At 44.6% G+C, this 14,228-nt stretch overlaps 1 protein-coding gene across 2 annotated transcripts in view; it reads left to right on the top strand.

Moving 5' to 3' along the window:
• The window catches only part of LRRC36 (leucine rich repeat containing 36), a 668,251-nt gene that overhangs the window by 219,066 nt on the left and 434,957 nt on the right, over positions 1 to 14,228 (top strand). For both annotated transcript variants that reach the window (XM_033941089.1, XM_033941088.1), the window contains exon 8: positions 1,545 to 1,955. In XM_033941089.1, coding sequence (XP_033796980.1) covers positions 1,545 to 1,955 — 411 coding nt within the window. The remainder of the gene's footprint in view (positions 1 to 1,544; positions 1,956 to 14,228) is intronic.

Below are 14,228 nucleotides of genomic sequence, written 5' to 3'. Positions count from 1 at the left end.
GACATGCGGTGCGGTTCCGATCCCGGGGTTCCTCTCGATCCTGGAGACCCGATCTAATCTGCAGGCCGTCTAGAGGGCTTTCTGCAGTTTAAGCTTACAGAGCACCCTCCAGAAGCAGACCCAATCTAATATGTCTGCAATCTCCCGCCGAAGGATCACTCGCATAGAGTTGATTTGCTGCATGTGGGCAAACCCGCAAAATAAATCAAAAAAGACTAAGAATTGAAAACAAATCATGAGCAGAAGAGACTGATTTCAACCATGCAGTGAAACTGCAGGTACAAAACTGAGCATGACAGGAAACTCCCGGGCAGGTAGCCCTGCAGCAGAAGCTACTAGACATACAAGAACCCTCGAGTTCAGCCTCCAGAGGGATTGTACAAGAACATGTTAATGTATGACATAAAATTTTAATTTAAGATCCCTTTTTTCCCATAGACAGGTCATCTGCCCTTACAAATGGGAACACATCACTTCTTTCTACCACCAACTTCATTGGCTGCCATTTGAATCCAGAGTCCTATTCAAATTCGCCTGCTTCTGCTACAAAACAGTACTTGGTCTATCGCCAAGATACCTCTATCCCCACTTCACTATGAATTGCACCAATAAGAAATCCCGCAGAATTCAGTTGTTCGCCTATCCCTCCCTAAAATTATGTCACCTCAAAAGATTCCTCGACAAAACCTTTGCCTTCCAGGCGGCTAAGCTGAACCCATGGCTAGCCCAAATGGTGCTCGAGGCCCCTACCTACCTCAACTTCAGAAAATTACTCAAAACGCACCTATTCCGTAAACAGGACCCTTAACCCTCTTTCTCCCGCATTAAACTAACTCCCTCCCTACCCCCTCCCTCTATTCTTCCCCTTCCCCCCTCCCCTCTCTAGGTTCTTCCTCTCTCCCTCTTACCTTCCAACCCAACCGTCGTCGTTGCTTATAGCTCTGAAAAAAAAAAGCTGATAAAATATTCCAACATTTCCTTCTTCGTTGCTTGTAACTCCGATAATATGTTATAAATCCGTGTGTTCAGCTCGGATCTTAATTTAATTGATGTGAACCGCCTAGAACTCCTTGGGTATGGCGGTATACAAAAATATATAATAATAATAATATATAAAATCTCTTGTATATACTAGGTTTTCAGCTATTCAATGAAACCAGTGATAGGACATGTCCTTTGCTCCCCCCTTGCCCAAAGAGAGATGTCAAAATGTTGTGGTTTTATCAATTACTAAATCAATGTTCAGTATTTAAGAATTCTTCAATCCTTCTTCAAGGTTACTATAATATCAAATAACATGTTGAAATACTCCATCCAAAAAGAAAGACTCTGCTGCCATATTTCTTGCTGAAAGATGTGAATTCTTGCCATGATCTGCCAGATTTAAAGAGTCATGGTAAATTTAGCACAGTGAACCAATGAATTTCTGCTGGCACATACAGTGGCTGACACTGTATATCTTGCAGATATGGCACAGTAGATATTGATGTTGACGGGTTACTGTATTTAATTAAATTTTTTTTCTTTTTCTATTTTTTTGACAGAATATCGACCTCTTCTGTCACCATCACGTTCATCACTGCGCTGCCCAGGAAAACTTTCACTGGGACGTTCAAAAGAAGGCTGTCGAGTGACATTTGCAGAATGTTCATCTTTAGAGTCCAGTTTGGAGAAAGGCATTACTTCTGAGGGCAGCAATGACATTTCTCTTACTAGGACAGTGTATTTCAATGAGAAGGATAAAACTCTTCTGCCAAAAACATGCATATCTACTTCCACTCCCTTGAAGAAAGAGACAGTACAAAATTCTGATGATGACAGAAGGAGCCAGAAAGATTGTAGTACAAAGCTCATAGATAATCTGAAGCCGCCGCTCAAGTCATATTATGATGAGACCATAAAGCAACAGAGTGGGGATCAGTCCAGCAAAGAGAAGTTATCAAAGCTCAGCTCAGGTAAATAAATATAACAGTGCAGAATGGCTTTGAAATACATCCGAAACAGACAATTTATTTTTCTCAGCCATTAAACATTAATGTGAATTTGTCTAGTATTTTTAATATATGATAAAATATTGCTTTTATTTACCTATTTGAATTGTTTTCTATACTCTTTTTAAATTGTAGACCATTTAGACACTTTTTTTTTTTTTTTTTTCCCATTATTTTTTATTTTCAAATTTTTCATAAAGTGAACAAAATATTAAAGTACAATTGATGAATATACAATATCACTTTTATATCTAATACATCATTTTTCTAAATATATTTTCCCCCTCTCCCTCCCCCCACCCTTCTATTACTTTTTCAATCATATATTACATATTATATATCATATTATATCATTTTATGTAAAACTTATTTTCACTACCTTCCCTCTATGTGTGTCACAAAAAAGTTATTAAAAGGAAGAAAAGAAGAAGAAAAATTCTATTGTTTATTCATTGCAATATTTTGTCAATGGCCCCCATATTTTTATAAATTTGTTATATGTCCCTCTTTGTATTGATGTTGTTCTTTCCATTTTAAATATATGACATATTGTATTCCACCAAAATGTATAATTTAGGTTATTATAATTCTTCCAATTATTGGTTATATGTTGAATGGCAACCCCTGTCATAATTAATAAAAGCTTGTTATTTTCTGGTGAAATTTGACTTTTTTTCCTCATCATCATTCCAAATAATATTGTATCATATGATATTGCAATATGATTTTCCATCAATTTATTAATTTGTGGCCAAATTGAATTCCAAAAAGTTTTAATGTAGGGACAATGATACAATAAATGATCTAATGTCCCTGGTTCTAGATTACAGTGCCAGCATTTATTGGACTTAGAACTGTCTAATTTTTGCAAACGTGTTGGGGTCCAAAAAGCTCTATGTAATAAAAAGAACCAAGTTTGTCTCATAGATGCTGACACTGTACATCCCATTCTCCAAGACCAAATTAGTGGCCATTGAGATGCATTAATCTGATGTCCAATCTCAATGCTCCAAATATCTCTTAGACCATTTTTTGGTTTTTTATTCAAATATCCAGATATTAATTTATACCACAATGCGGCTTGATGTCCTTGGAAGTCTGCTTGAAAACATAAGAACTTTAAACTATATTGATTATTTAATGTTTTCCATTCAGGGAACCCAACCTGAATGGCCTGCTTCAATTGCAACCATTTAAAACTTTGTGTTTTATTAAGACCAAATCTATGTTGCAATTGTGTAAAATCCAGCAGTTTACCTTCTGAAATAACATCGTCTAGAGATCTAATGCCTGCAATAATCCAGTTCTTCCAAAGGATTTGAGCTCCGCCAATTTTGATCTTGGAGTTTATCCATAGAGATTGATTAGTTGATTTGTTTATTGGGATAGGTGTTAATTTACTAATAAATCTCAACGTTTTCCAAGTATCCATTAATATTTTATTTTCTCTGTATCTTCTAGGCATGTTAATACTTGGAAGGTGAACTAAATTTAGGGGAAACACTTGTTTTGATAGACGGTATATCAAAAATAAAGAAACTTGAAACTTTCACTGTGGTGCAGTGGTTAAAGCTATAGCCTCAGTACCCTGAAGTTATGGGTTCAAACCCATGCTGCTCCTCGTGGCCCTGGACAAGTCACCTAATCCCCCCATTGCCCCAGGTACTTTAGATAGATTGTGAGCCCACCAGGACAAACAGGGAAAAATGCTTGAGGACCTGAATAAATTCATGTAAATTGTTCTGAGCTCTCCTGGGAGAACATTATAGAAAATTTAAAAATAAATAAAATCTTCTCTTTTTTTCATAAAGATGTATTTACTTCCTCTTATGCTCTTTTCTAACCCACTATAGGGCTCATTTTCAAAGCACATAGACAAACAAGCTACCATAGTAACTTTTGGTGCTTTGTTTGTCTACGTGCTTTGAAAATGACCCTTATATTTCTTATGAGCTAAGCTTTATATTCAGTAGAAAATTAAGTTTGGGAATAGAAACCAAGGTTTTCCTTTGGCTATAGAATCACTGAGCTCTAATCAAAGATCTTAGCAAGGTAATAAATGTTTTAGGATTAAAACAGATATTTTTCATTAGAATTCTATCAGATCAATCCAGACAAATGGGTCATGTCCATCTAATAGTGGATGAAGACAAAGAATGAAAATAGTTCTCAAGTGATTTGCCCCTTAAGGATATCATATAGCATAGAATGTTCTTTATTTCTCTGTTTCACAAGCAGATGGATGATGGGCTAACAGCTAAAAAAATGACAAATATGCCCTTGAACCTATGGGATCTAGCTCCATCCCTATTCTGTCCCCATGAGTTTTATACCTGTCCCATCCCTGTAAGTTCTGTCCTTAGCTGCACAAGCCTTGAACACTGTATGCTCTCTTAAGCAGTTGCTTGTCTGCCTCTTCTGTAACATCTACCAGTGTGGCCACTTAGGATTGGCCAGAAAAACCTAAAGTTGGAAAAACTATGTAAATTGAAGTTTTTCCCATGAATTTGATTGTGCTTGATCAGAAAATAATTTTTTTAAGTCACTGAATACATAAAGTTCCATTTTCTTAAAATTTGCTATTGTACAATCCAGCTTTATTCCGGGACCAATGGGTTATTTCCCTCCACCCGCCAGGACTTTGTAGGAAGCCTCAAACTTCAGATGCTTAAATCCCTCCCCCTCTTACCTAATCACTGTCCTTGTGAACATCAGTTCTTCCTCCTACAAGCCAGGCTGTAGGAGCTTGTCTTTTCTGCTTGTGTTTTATTTCATGTAATTTCAGCCTTTGCGTTCGCTGCGGAGGTTCCCTGCGGGAACATCTCCAACTTTAGGAAAAGTCTGTTTCTGGAGGGTTCCCTGCTTGTCAGTAAGCCTTCTGGACAGCCTGCATGTCAGATCAGGGCTCAGGGACCATTCCCTTGGGAATTAGCTCACCCCAGGTTTGTCTGCTAGTAGGTCACCTTCAGGCTGCGTGGTTCTGTGGAGGCATGCCAGGATGACATCTTGAAAGTCTTTCCTAAGCTCTCCACCTGTTTCGTTTCAGCTTGCAGGATGCTCTGGATCCGGTAGTGGTCTGGCGATACTTCTTCTAAAGCGACCTTGAGCCAGTTGCCCTTTAAGGGACAGCTTCTTTTCAGCCAGGGTCTGGATGATCGTATGGCCAGTGTGCAGGATCGCAAGCCCAAGTTGCTGCCCTTGAATAGATCCTGACCTACCAGAGGTTCAGGGTGTTCAAATTTTCATCCGTTTTGGCACTCCCATCCGTACTCTGGACTGTCCGCGGGCCAGCTGTTCTGGCGCCAGGCCTGTGTCTACCCCCCCACCCCTCACCCCTGTGCATAGTATTTTCTGGATTTCTCAGCGGGCTGCCCCAAGAAGGCAGTTCGTGTGTAAGCCACAGTCTGCAGATTACTCGATAATGCGGCCATAGAACCCGTTCCAGAGCAAGACTCGGGCTCTGGGAGATACTTAATATATACTTCATCGTTGAAAGGCTCCAATGATTGGAGACCAATTCTGGATCTCAAGGCTATCAATGCAGCGCTGAAAGTGCCTCACTTCTGCATGGAGACGGTGCGCTCAGTGATAGCATCGGTGGTGCCGAAGGAGTTTCTAGCCTCCCTGGATGTGACGGAGGCATATCTCCACATTCCCATTTTTCTGGATCATTGGAAATATCTGAGATTTCACGTCTTGGGGCAACATTTCCAGTTTGCAGTGATGCCCTTTGAGTTGGCAATGCACCCAGCACCTTCACAAAGTGATTGCGGTGATGGCCCATCTTTGCACTCTGGGTTTCCTGGTTCACCTATATGTGGGCGACTGGTTGATCAGAGCCCCCTCGTAGTCTGAGGGGTATCAGGCTGTTCATGAGGTGTGCAGTTGCTGCAGAGCCTGGGCTTGGTGATCAACTTCAGGAAGAGTCACCTTGAGTTGATGCAGGATCTGGAATACCTGGGAGTTTGATTTCACACGGGACAGAGCAAAGTGTTCCTGCCTGTTTCCCGTCAGGAGTAGCTTCGACAGGTTAACAGGGTCCTTCTGGCCACTCTGATCCCAACAACATGGCTGTACCTCCAGGTTCTGGGGACCAAGGTGGCAACGATCGATATGATCCCTTAGGCCAGAGCTGGTCTGCGTCTGCTGCCGGATGCACTGCTTTTGCGGTGGAACCCCCAGCGGGACCCACTGTATGCACCCCTGCCCTGCACCACTTTGGTACAGAACAGTCTTGCAAGGTGGTTACAACCCCTCTCACTATCCTGGGCCCTTCCACTCTGGATCAAGGATTGGATGATTCTGTCTATGGATGCGAGTCTCAAAGGCTGGTGAGCGGTGTATATGACCATCACAGCGTAAGTGGTCCATCAATTGCTTGGAGCTCCAGAAAATTCGGCTGGCTCATCTCCACTATGAGAGTCGTCTCTTTCATGAAGCCATCCGCGTCTTCTTGGACAATGCCATGGCAGTGGCTTATGTCAGTTGGCAACAGGGCACGAGGAGTCCCTCTGTAAGCGTGGAGGCTTAGCTTCTCTTCTGGTGAGCAGAGGGACATCTTGTGGCACTGTCAGTGGCACAAGTGGCAGAAGTGGACAAGGTTCAAGCAAATTTTCTCAGTCGTCAGACTCTGTCTCTATCTTAAAGAGCGCTTGATTGTATAGTAGATCAATGGGGGTATCCCAGGTTCAATCTCATGGCGACTGCGAACAACAAGAAAGCAGATTGTTTTTTCAGTCACCATCACGAGGCCAGCAGCAAAGGCCTGGACATGCTGTTGCAGACCTGGCCATGGGAAGGTCTACTGTATGTCTTCCCTCTGTGGCCCATGATAGGGTGGCTGTTGAGATGGATAGCGGCCCACAGAAGTCCAGTGATCCTAGTCACACTGATTGGCTGAGGCGGCCATGGTATGCCTACTTGGTTCGGCTTCAGCAGGATCGGGGGCTTCGGCTACCTTGTCATTCTCGCCTCCTCATGCAGGGTCCAATCGCAATGCAAAGTCCTGGACCATTTTGGTCTTACAACATGGCTCTTGAGCGTGCGGCCTTGAATAACTGGGGCTATTCTTGGGCTGTGATTGTCACGTTGCTCCATAGCAAAAGGAAATCCATAGTGGCTGCCTATGTGAAGTCTTGGAGATGTTATCAGGTCTGGTACAGCCTGTGACAGGTGGATCGAGCTGCTCTTTTGGTCCCTTGGATCCTGGAGTTCCTGCAGGAAGGCCTGAAGAAGGGCTTAGTGGTATTTTCACTCCCAAATTCCCAGTCTTTGTGTATAGGCTCTCCTTCGTTAAGGGGCGCCTTGACATCTCATCAAGATGAGGCTCATTTCTTGTGGGGCACTCTGTGGCTTAGGTCTCAGTTGCAACTTCTCTGTTTGACTTGGAATTAGAAAGCTGCATGGGAACGGGGACGATGGGAATCCCGCGGGACCCGTAGGGATCTCGTGGGGACGCCCCCTAGGGTCACGGGGATTCCGTGGGGACGCTCCTTAGGGTCGTGGGGATCCTGCGGGGTTCGATGCACTTGAGCCGCGAGGCTCGTCTTCTTTCCCTACCTGTCCTGCTGCAGCACACAGCTGACCGGAAGTCTTCCACGATATCAGCGCTGACGTCGGAGGGAGAACTTAAGCAAAGCCTTCCCTCCCTCCGACGTCAGCGCTGATATCGGGAAGACTTCCGATTGGCTGTGTACTGCGGCAGGGCAGGTAGGGAAAGAAGATGAGCCTCGCGGCTCGAGCTCCATTTTGCTTGCAGATGAGGGCTGGGAGGCAGAACACAAAAGGGGGGAGGGAGTGCGTTTTTGGCACAAGGCATGAACTTGGGAGAGAGGGTGGAGGAAGGGAGGGAAAGAGGTGGGGGAAGGAGTGCGTTTTTGTCTGAGCATGAAAAATCATTTGCTTCTATTATCAGACCTAAGCCAAAGCCAGCTCCTGCCAAGCCTGCATGCCCTCCTCCTATTACCAGAGGCGTTTTGCTCCGAGAGCGGCTCCTTACACTCGCCCTCCTCCCAAGAAACAGCAGAAACAGAAGCAACAGAAATCTCAACCTTCTGCTGCACCTAAGGCTACGCAGCCTTTTTGACTGTCTAAAACAGAGCATAACCTCCACCGTTCTGTCTCTGTCCTATTTTTCTCCTATTGGAGGTCATCTCCATCTATTTTATCACCGATGGGAGACAATCACATTCGACCTCTGGGTGCTGTCAATCATCAGGGAAGGATACTCTCTTCATTTCACTCAGGTTCAACCAGAGCTTCCTCCAAGAGCGTATCCTTCCAGTCCATCCCGGACCGCCCTTCTTCTTCAGGAAGCTCAAGCTCTGCTTCATCTCCATGCCATCGAACCAGTTCCTTTGGAACAGCAGAACAGGGGTTTTTACTCCCGTTACTTCCTTGTTGCGAAGAAGACGGGCGATCTGCAGCCCATTCTGAATCTCAGGGCTCTCAACACATTTTTATTCAAAGAAAAATTTAGCATGTTATCCCTAGCATCCCTTTATCCCCTCCTAGATCAGAATGACTGGTTATGTTCTCTGGATCTCAAGGAGGTTAATATTCATATTCCCATTCATCCAGCCTCCCGCCAATATCTCAGATTTCGGGTGGGGAAATCTGCATTATCAATACAGAGTGCTGCCCTTTGGCCTGGCTTCATCTCCCAGAGTGTTCACCAAGTGCCTGGTAGTGGTAGCCGCAGCTCTCAGAAACCATGGACGTCAGGTATTTCTCTACTTGGACGACTGGCTCATCAAAGATTCAACATCTCAAGGGGTTATTGTAGCGACCCAATGGACTATGTGGTTCCTACAGAGTTTGGGATTCAAAATCAACTTTCCCAAATCCCAATTTCAACCCTCTCAGAATCTACAATTCATAAGAGCTGTTCTGGATACTATCCAACTCAGAGCATTCCTTCTGCAACAACGTCTGGAAGTCCTCCTTCAACTCTGTCATACAGTGTCTTCGCACTCCTCCATATCAGCGAGACACATGATGGTACTCCTGGGTCACATGGCCTCCACAGTACATGTGACTCCCTTTGCCATACTTCACCTCAGAATTCCTCAGTGGATCCTGGCATCTCAGTGGACGCAGGTTTGCGACCCACTTTCTCAACACATTGCAGTCACTCCATTGAGACAGTCCCTCCGCTGGTGGATGCTCTCTTCCAATCTCTCCAAAGGCTTGCTATTTCAAACACCCCCTCATCAGAAGATCCTCACAACAGATTCCTCGACCTACGCTTGGGGTGCTCATCTCGATGGTCTTCGTACTCAAGGCCACTGGACCAGTACGGATCGTCAGTGTCACATCAATCTGTTGGAACTCAGAGTGATTTTCAAAGTTCTCAAAGCTTTTCAACATCTTCAAGATCAGGTATTCCTCATTCGGACAGACAACCAAGTCGCCACGTATTATGTCAACAAATAGGGAGGGACGGGATCTTCCTCCTTTTGTCAAGAAGCTCTGAAGGTTTGGGACTGAACAATCTGCCACAATACCTTCCTCAAGGCTGTCTACCTCCAAGGGGCGAAAAATTGCTTGGCAGACAACTTGAGTCGTCTTCTGCAACCTCATGAATGGACACTCCATTCCTCGCCTCTTCATCACATTTTTTCACAGTGGGGAATGCCTCAGATAGATCTCTTTGCAGCTCTCCACAACCACAAACTGCCTCAGTTCTGCTCCAGGATCTTTTCTCCTCATCGCCTCGAGGCAGATGCTTTTCTTCTGAAATGGACGAATCTCTTCCTGTATGCATTCCCTACATTCCCTCTCATTCTCAAGACTCTTGTCAAGTTGAAGAACGACCATGCCACCATGATTCTGATTGCTCCTCGGTGGCCGAGACAACCTTGGTACACTCCCTTCTCCTTCATCTCAGTAGCAGGGAGCCATACCTTCTATCAGTTTTTTCATCTCTGCTTCCACAGAGTCAGGGATCTCTGCTTCATCCCAACCTGCAGTCTCTACACTTGACAGCTTGGTACTTGTCAACATAACTCCTCTTCAGTTTTATCAATCTGTAAGAGACATTTTAGAGGCTTCTAGGAAGCCTACCACTAGACAATGCTATCACCAAAAATGGACTAGATTTTCTACGTGGTGTTTTTCTCATGATAAGGAGCCTCAACATTCCTCCTTATCTTCTGTTTTAGACTACCTTTTGCACTTATCCACCTCTGGCCTCAAGTCTACATCGATCCAAGTCCATCTCAGTGCAATTGCTGCTTTCCATCAGCCTATTGAAGGAAAACCCCTTTCTGCTCATCCGGTGGTTTCCAGATTCATGAAAGGACTTTTCAATGTCAAACATCCTCTCAAACCGCCTCCAGTGGTTTGGGACCTCAATGTTGTTCTTACTCAATTGATGAAGCCTCCATTTGAACCAATGTCTACAGCTCATCTAAAGTATCTCACTTGGAAAGTGGTGTTTCTCATTGCCCTCACTTCTGCTCGAAGAGTGAGTGAGCTGCAAGCTTTAGTTGCTGATCCACCTTTCACTGTGTTCCATCATGACAAGTGGTTCTTCGTACTCATCCTAAATTCCTAACTAAAGTGGTTTCGGAATTTCATCTCAACAAATCCATTATTCTTCCAGTGTTTTTTCCAAAGCCTCATTCTTTTCCTGGAAAATCAGCTCTTCATACTCTGGACTGTAAATGTGCTTTGGTCTTCTATTTGGAACACACCAAACCGCACAGAACTGCTCCTCAACTTTTTGTCTCCTTCGATCCAAATAAGTTGGGACATTCTATCTCTAAGCGTAACATCTCCAACTGGATTGCTGCTTGTATCTCTTTCTGCTATGCCCAGGCTGGATTACCCCTACAGAGTAGAGTCATAGCCCATAAGGTCAGAGCAATGGCAGCTTCGGTAGCTTCTCTCAGATCTGCACCTATTGAGGAAATTTGCAAGGCTGCTACTTGGTCCTCGGTTCATACTTTCACTTCTCATTACTGTCTGGATGTTTTCTCCAGACGGGATGGCCATTTTGGCCAGACAGTATTACAAAATGTATTCTCCTAAATTGCTAACACTCCCACCATCCCATGCTGGTTAGCTTGGAGGTCACCCATATGTGAAAATAGGCTGCCTGCTTGTCCTGGGATAAAGCACAGTTACTTACCATAACAGGTGTTATCCAGGGACAGCAGGCAGCTATTCTCACAACCCATCCACCTCCCCTGGTTGGCTTCTCTGCTAGCTATCTGAACTGAGGAGATGCACCCTGTGCTGGGCGGGAAGGCACTCACGCATGCGCGGTGCGGCTGACTTGAAACTTCTAGTTTCTACAAGCAAGTCGGCTTGCGAGGCTTCCGCATCGGAGCTCCGTCGATGACGTCACCCATATGTGAGAATAGCTGCCTGCTGTTCCTGGATAACACCTGTTACGGTAAGTAACTGTGCTATTCAGCACATGCTCGGAAATTACTCAGATTAGAGTTTTCCAAATTGGAACAAACTATTTCGGTTTTGGAATCACAATTGGCTTTAAAGTGTTAACAAGGTACTTCGAATACCCTGTTAAAAGCTAAATATAAGTATAATGAGATTTCCTCACAATTGGCTAGGAAAGATTTGTTTTGTCAGCAGGCTGTGTATTATGGGAACTCGAATAAAGCAGGAAGAACATTGACAAATTATCTCAAAGCTAAGAAAAGAAGAATAAAGAGTGTGGCTATTACTGATGGAAAAGGTAAAAATTCTACCCACATTGGGGATATTTTAAATCAGTTTCTTAATTATAAAAATTTATATTCTTCTGAGCTCTATTCAAACAAAGAGAAGGAAGGAATAAAATTTTTAAGTTTAATTAATGGGCCAAAAATTCCAGAGCATATAAAAGAAAAACTTGAGGCACCTATATCCCTTACTAATCTCTAGTCAGCATTGAAGTCTCTCAGAGCTGGATCCGCTCCGAGTAATGATGGATTTACAGTGGAGTTTTAAAAAATCTTTTCAAATTATACTATTACCTCATCTTTTCAATTTATATAATTCGCAACTGATGAGAGGTCAGATATCAGGTACTATGGCAGAAGCGTTAATTGTTTTGCCAAAGCCAAACAGAGATCCCACGTTGGTTTCAAACTAAAGGCCTATCGTATATAATAAAACCCTAAGCGCACATGCGCACTTAGGATTTCGTGTTCCCTGCCGCTGTGGTGTGTGATCCGTGGCAGCCAACCCAGCGGCAGGGAACATTCTGGCCACTCCCCTCCTCCCACCCTCACTCACCCTGGAAGCCAGGCAAGCTCTCTCCCTGCCTGCGTCCTCGGCAGGGAACACACCTAGGCCCTCACTCGCAGCCGCTGCTGCTGCTGGTCCTCCTGTAAAGAGCAGCCTGCGATGGTGGCCGGCTGCTCTCCAACTCGATAGCACGTTCCCTCTGACACGATCCCATGCGTCAGAAGGAACGTGCTACCGAGGCTGGAGAGCGGCCTGCGAGGTTCGCTAAAGCCGGCCACCATCACAGGCTGCTCTTTACAGGAGGATCAGCAGCGTGAGAGGAGCCGCCGCCGGCGCTTTAAAAAACTTGAAACAAAAACCTTCGGCCGCAGCAGGCCAGCCTGCGGGAAGGGAAGGGGGAGGGGCCGAATGGAGCAGGCCAGATCGCAGGGAGGGGCCGAATGGAGCAGGACAGCTCAGGTAAGAGAAGGGAATTGCTTCACAGGGACCTGGAGGGGAAGGGAAATACCACTGCTGCTTCTGCAAAGGAAAGTGGAGGGGGGTAAGGGAGTGGGGGGGGGGGGAGAAAATGCTGCTACTACTTCACAGGGACCTGGAGGGGAAGGGAAATACCGCTGCTGCTTCTGCAAAGGAAAGTGTGTGGGGGGGGGAGGGGGAGACAGAAAGAAATACAGACAGGCAAAGGAGGCCAGGGAGAGAGATAGACAGAAATAAAGACAGACAGGGGACCAGAGAGACAGACAAAGGGTGCCAGGGAGAGAGAGAGAAAAATAGCAGGAGGGAGAGAGACAGAAAGAAAGAGAAAGGAGCAGGGAGAGAGACATAAAGAAAGAAAGACAGGCATATATTCTAGCACCCGTTAATGTAACGTGCTTAAACACTAGTTTCATTAATAAATGTGGATGGCAAAATTCTTGCTAAACTATTGGCACTGACATTAGCTAAGGCTCTCCCTTATATAATTGGAATGCACCAAACGGGCTTTGTTGCTCAAAGACATTCTGCAAATAACACCAGATTGGCACAGCACATGCTTAATTTTATTTTATTTTATTTTATTTTTGGCGAACATATCCTCTCTCTCTCTCTGGCCGCATTGCTCTTTATAACTCCCACAATGGCTTTACATATTGCAAATGCTCCCCATTATGTTAACCACACAACACTTATCTCAACACAGGTCTCACCTTTCTGCATACTTGTGGCAGGGTAAACGGGCTAGGATTTCATTATCCAAGCTAATGCTTCCAACCACTCAGGGGGGGCTGGGCCTTTTGTGTGTATCTAGGTTTAAACTTGCTTGTCAATTACGTCATATTCATGATTGGTTTTGTAACACTACTTGTTTTTCCTTGCCTGATATTGAGTGTTTTCATTTTAAGCCTTACCATTTTAGTTATCTCCTTCATGCTCTCCACTTGCCAGATTTACCATGGTTGCAGTCTAACCCCTTTTTACCTGCTATGCGTATGGCTTGGAGGATGCTGTGTAGGATATTGAAGATCTCTTCCTGCAGAACACCTTGTCTCCCTATAGTGGGCAATGGAGATTTCTTGCCTGGCCTGGACTCTGCATTGTTCCAGCGTTGGTCCGGTGCGGGCCTTCAGTATGTGTCTCAGGCAGTGATGCGTGCTGGTCTCCCTGTTTCCTTTGCTGACCTTCAGAGGACGTTCCATCTCCTCCCTACAGACTGGTTCGCTTATCGACAACTTCAACATTATCTGCAGGCCTTGACTCCATTGGTCATGCTGGAGGACATCCAGGACAAGTTGCAGGAGGCTCTTTGCCTCACGGCTCAGGAGCCCATACCCTTAAAATTTTATCATAAGTTTTTGCAAGAACTCTCAGGCGAACTGGATTATGTTTCTCTAGCCCAGAAGTGGTTGGCTGATCTCCAGATACCTATTTCAGATGACATGATTCGTAAAGGTATCCGTCTGGGGACTGCTTCCACATTGTCATCTGTTGAGAGGGAGAGAAATTATAAATTTCTTTTGCGTGCTTTCTGTACACCTAAGAGAGCGCATGTGATGGGGATCA

This window comes from Geotrypetes seraphini, chromosome 4, assembly GCF_902459505.1.
Source record: "Geotrypetes seraphini chromosome 4, aGeoSer1.1, whole genome shotgun sequence".
Classification (NCBI taxonomy): Eukaryota; Metazoa; Chordata; class Amphibia; order Gymnophiona; family Dermophiidae; genus Geotrypetes; species Geotrypetes seraphini.
This window is presented reverse-complemented; position numbering and strand designations above follow the sequence as displayed.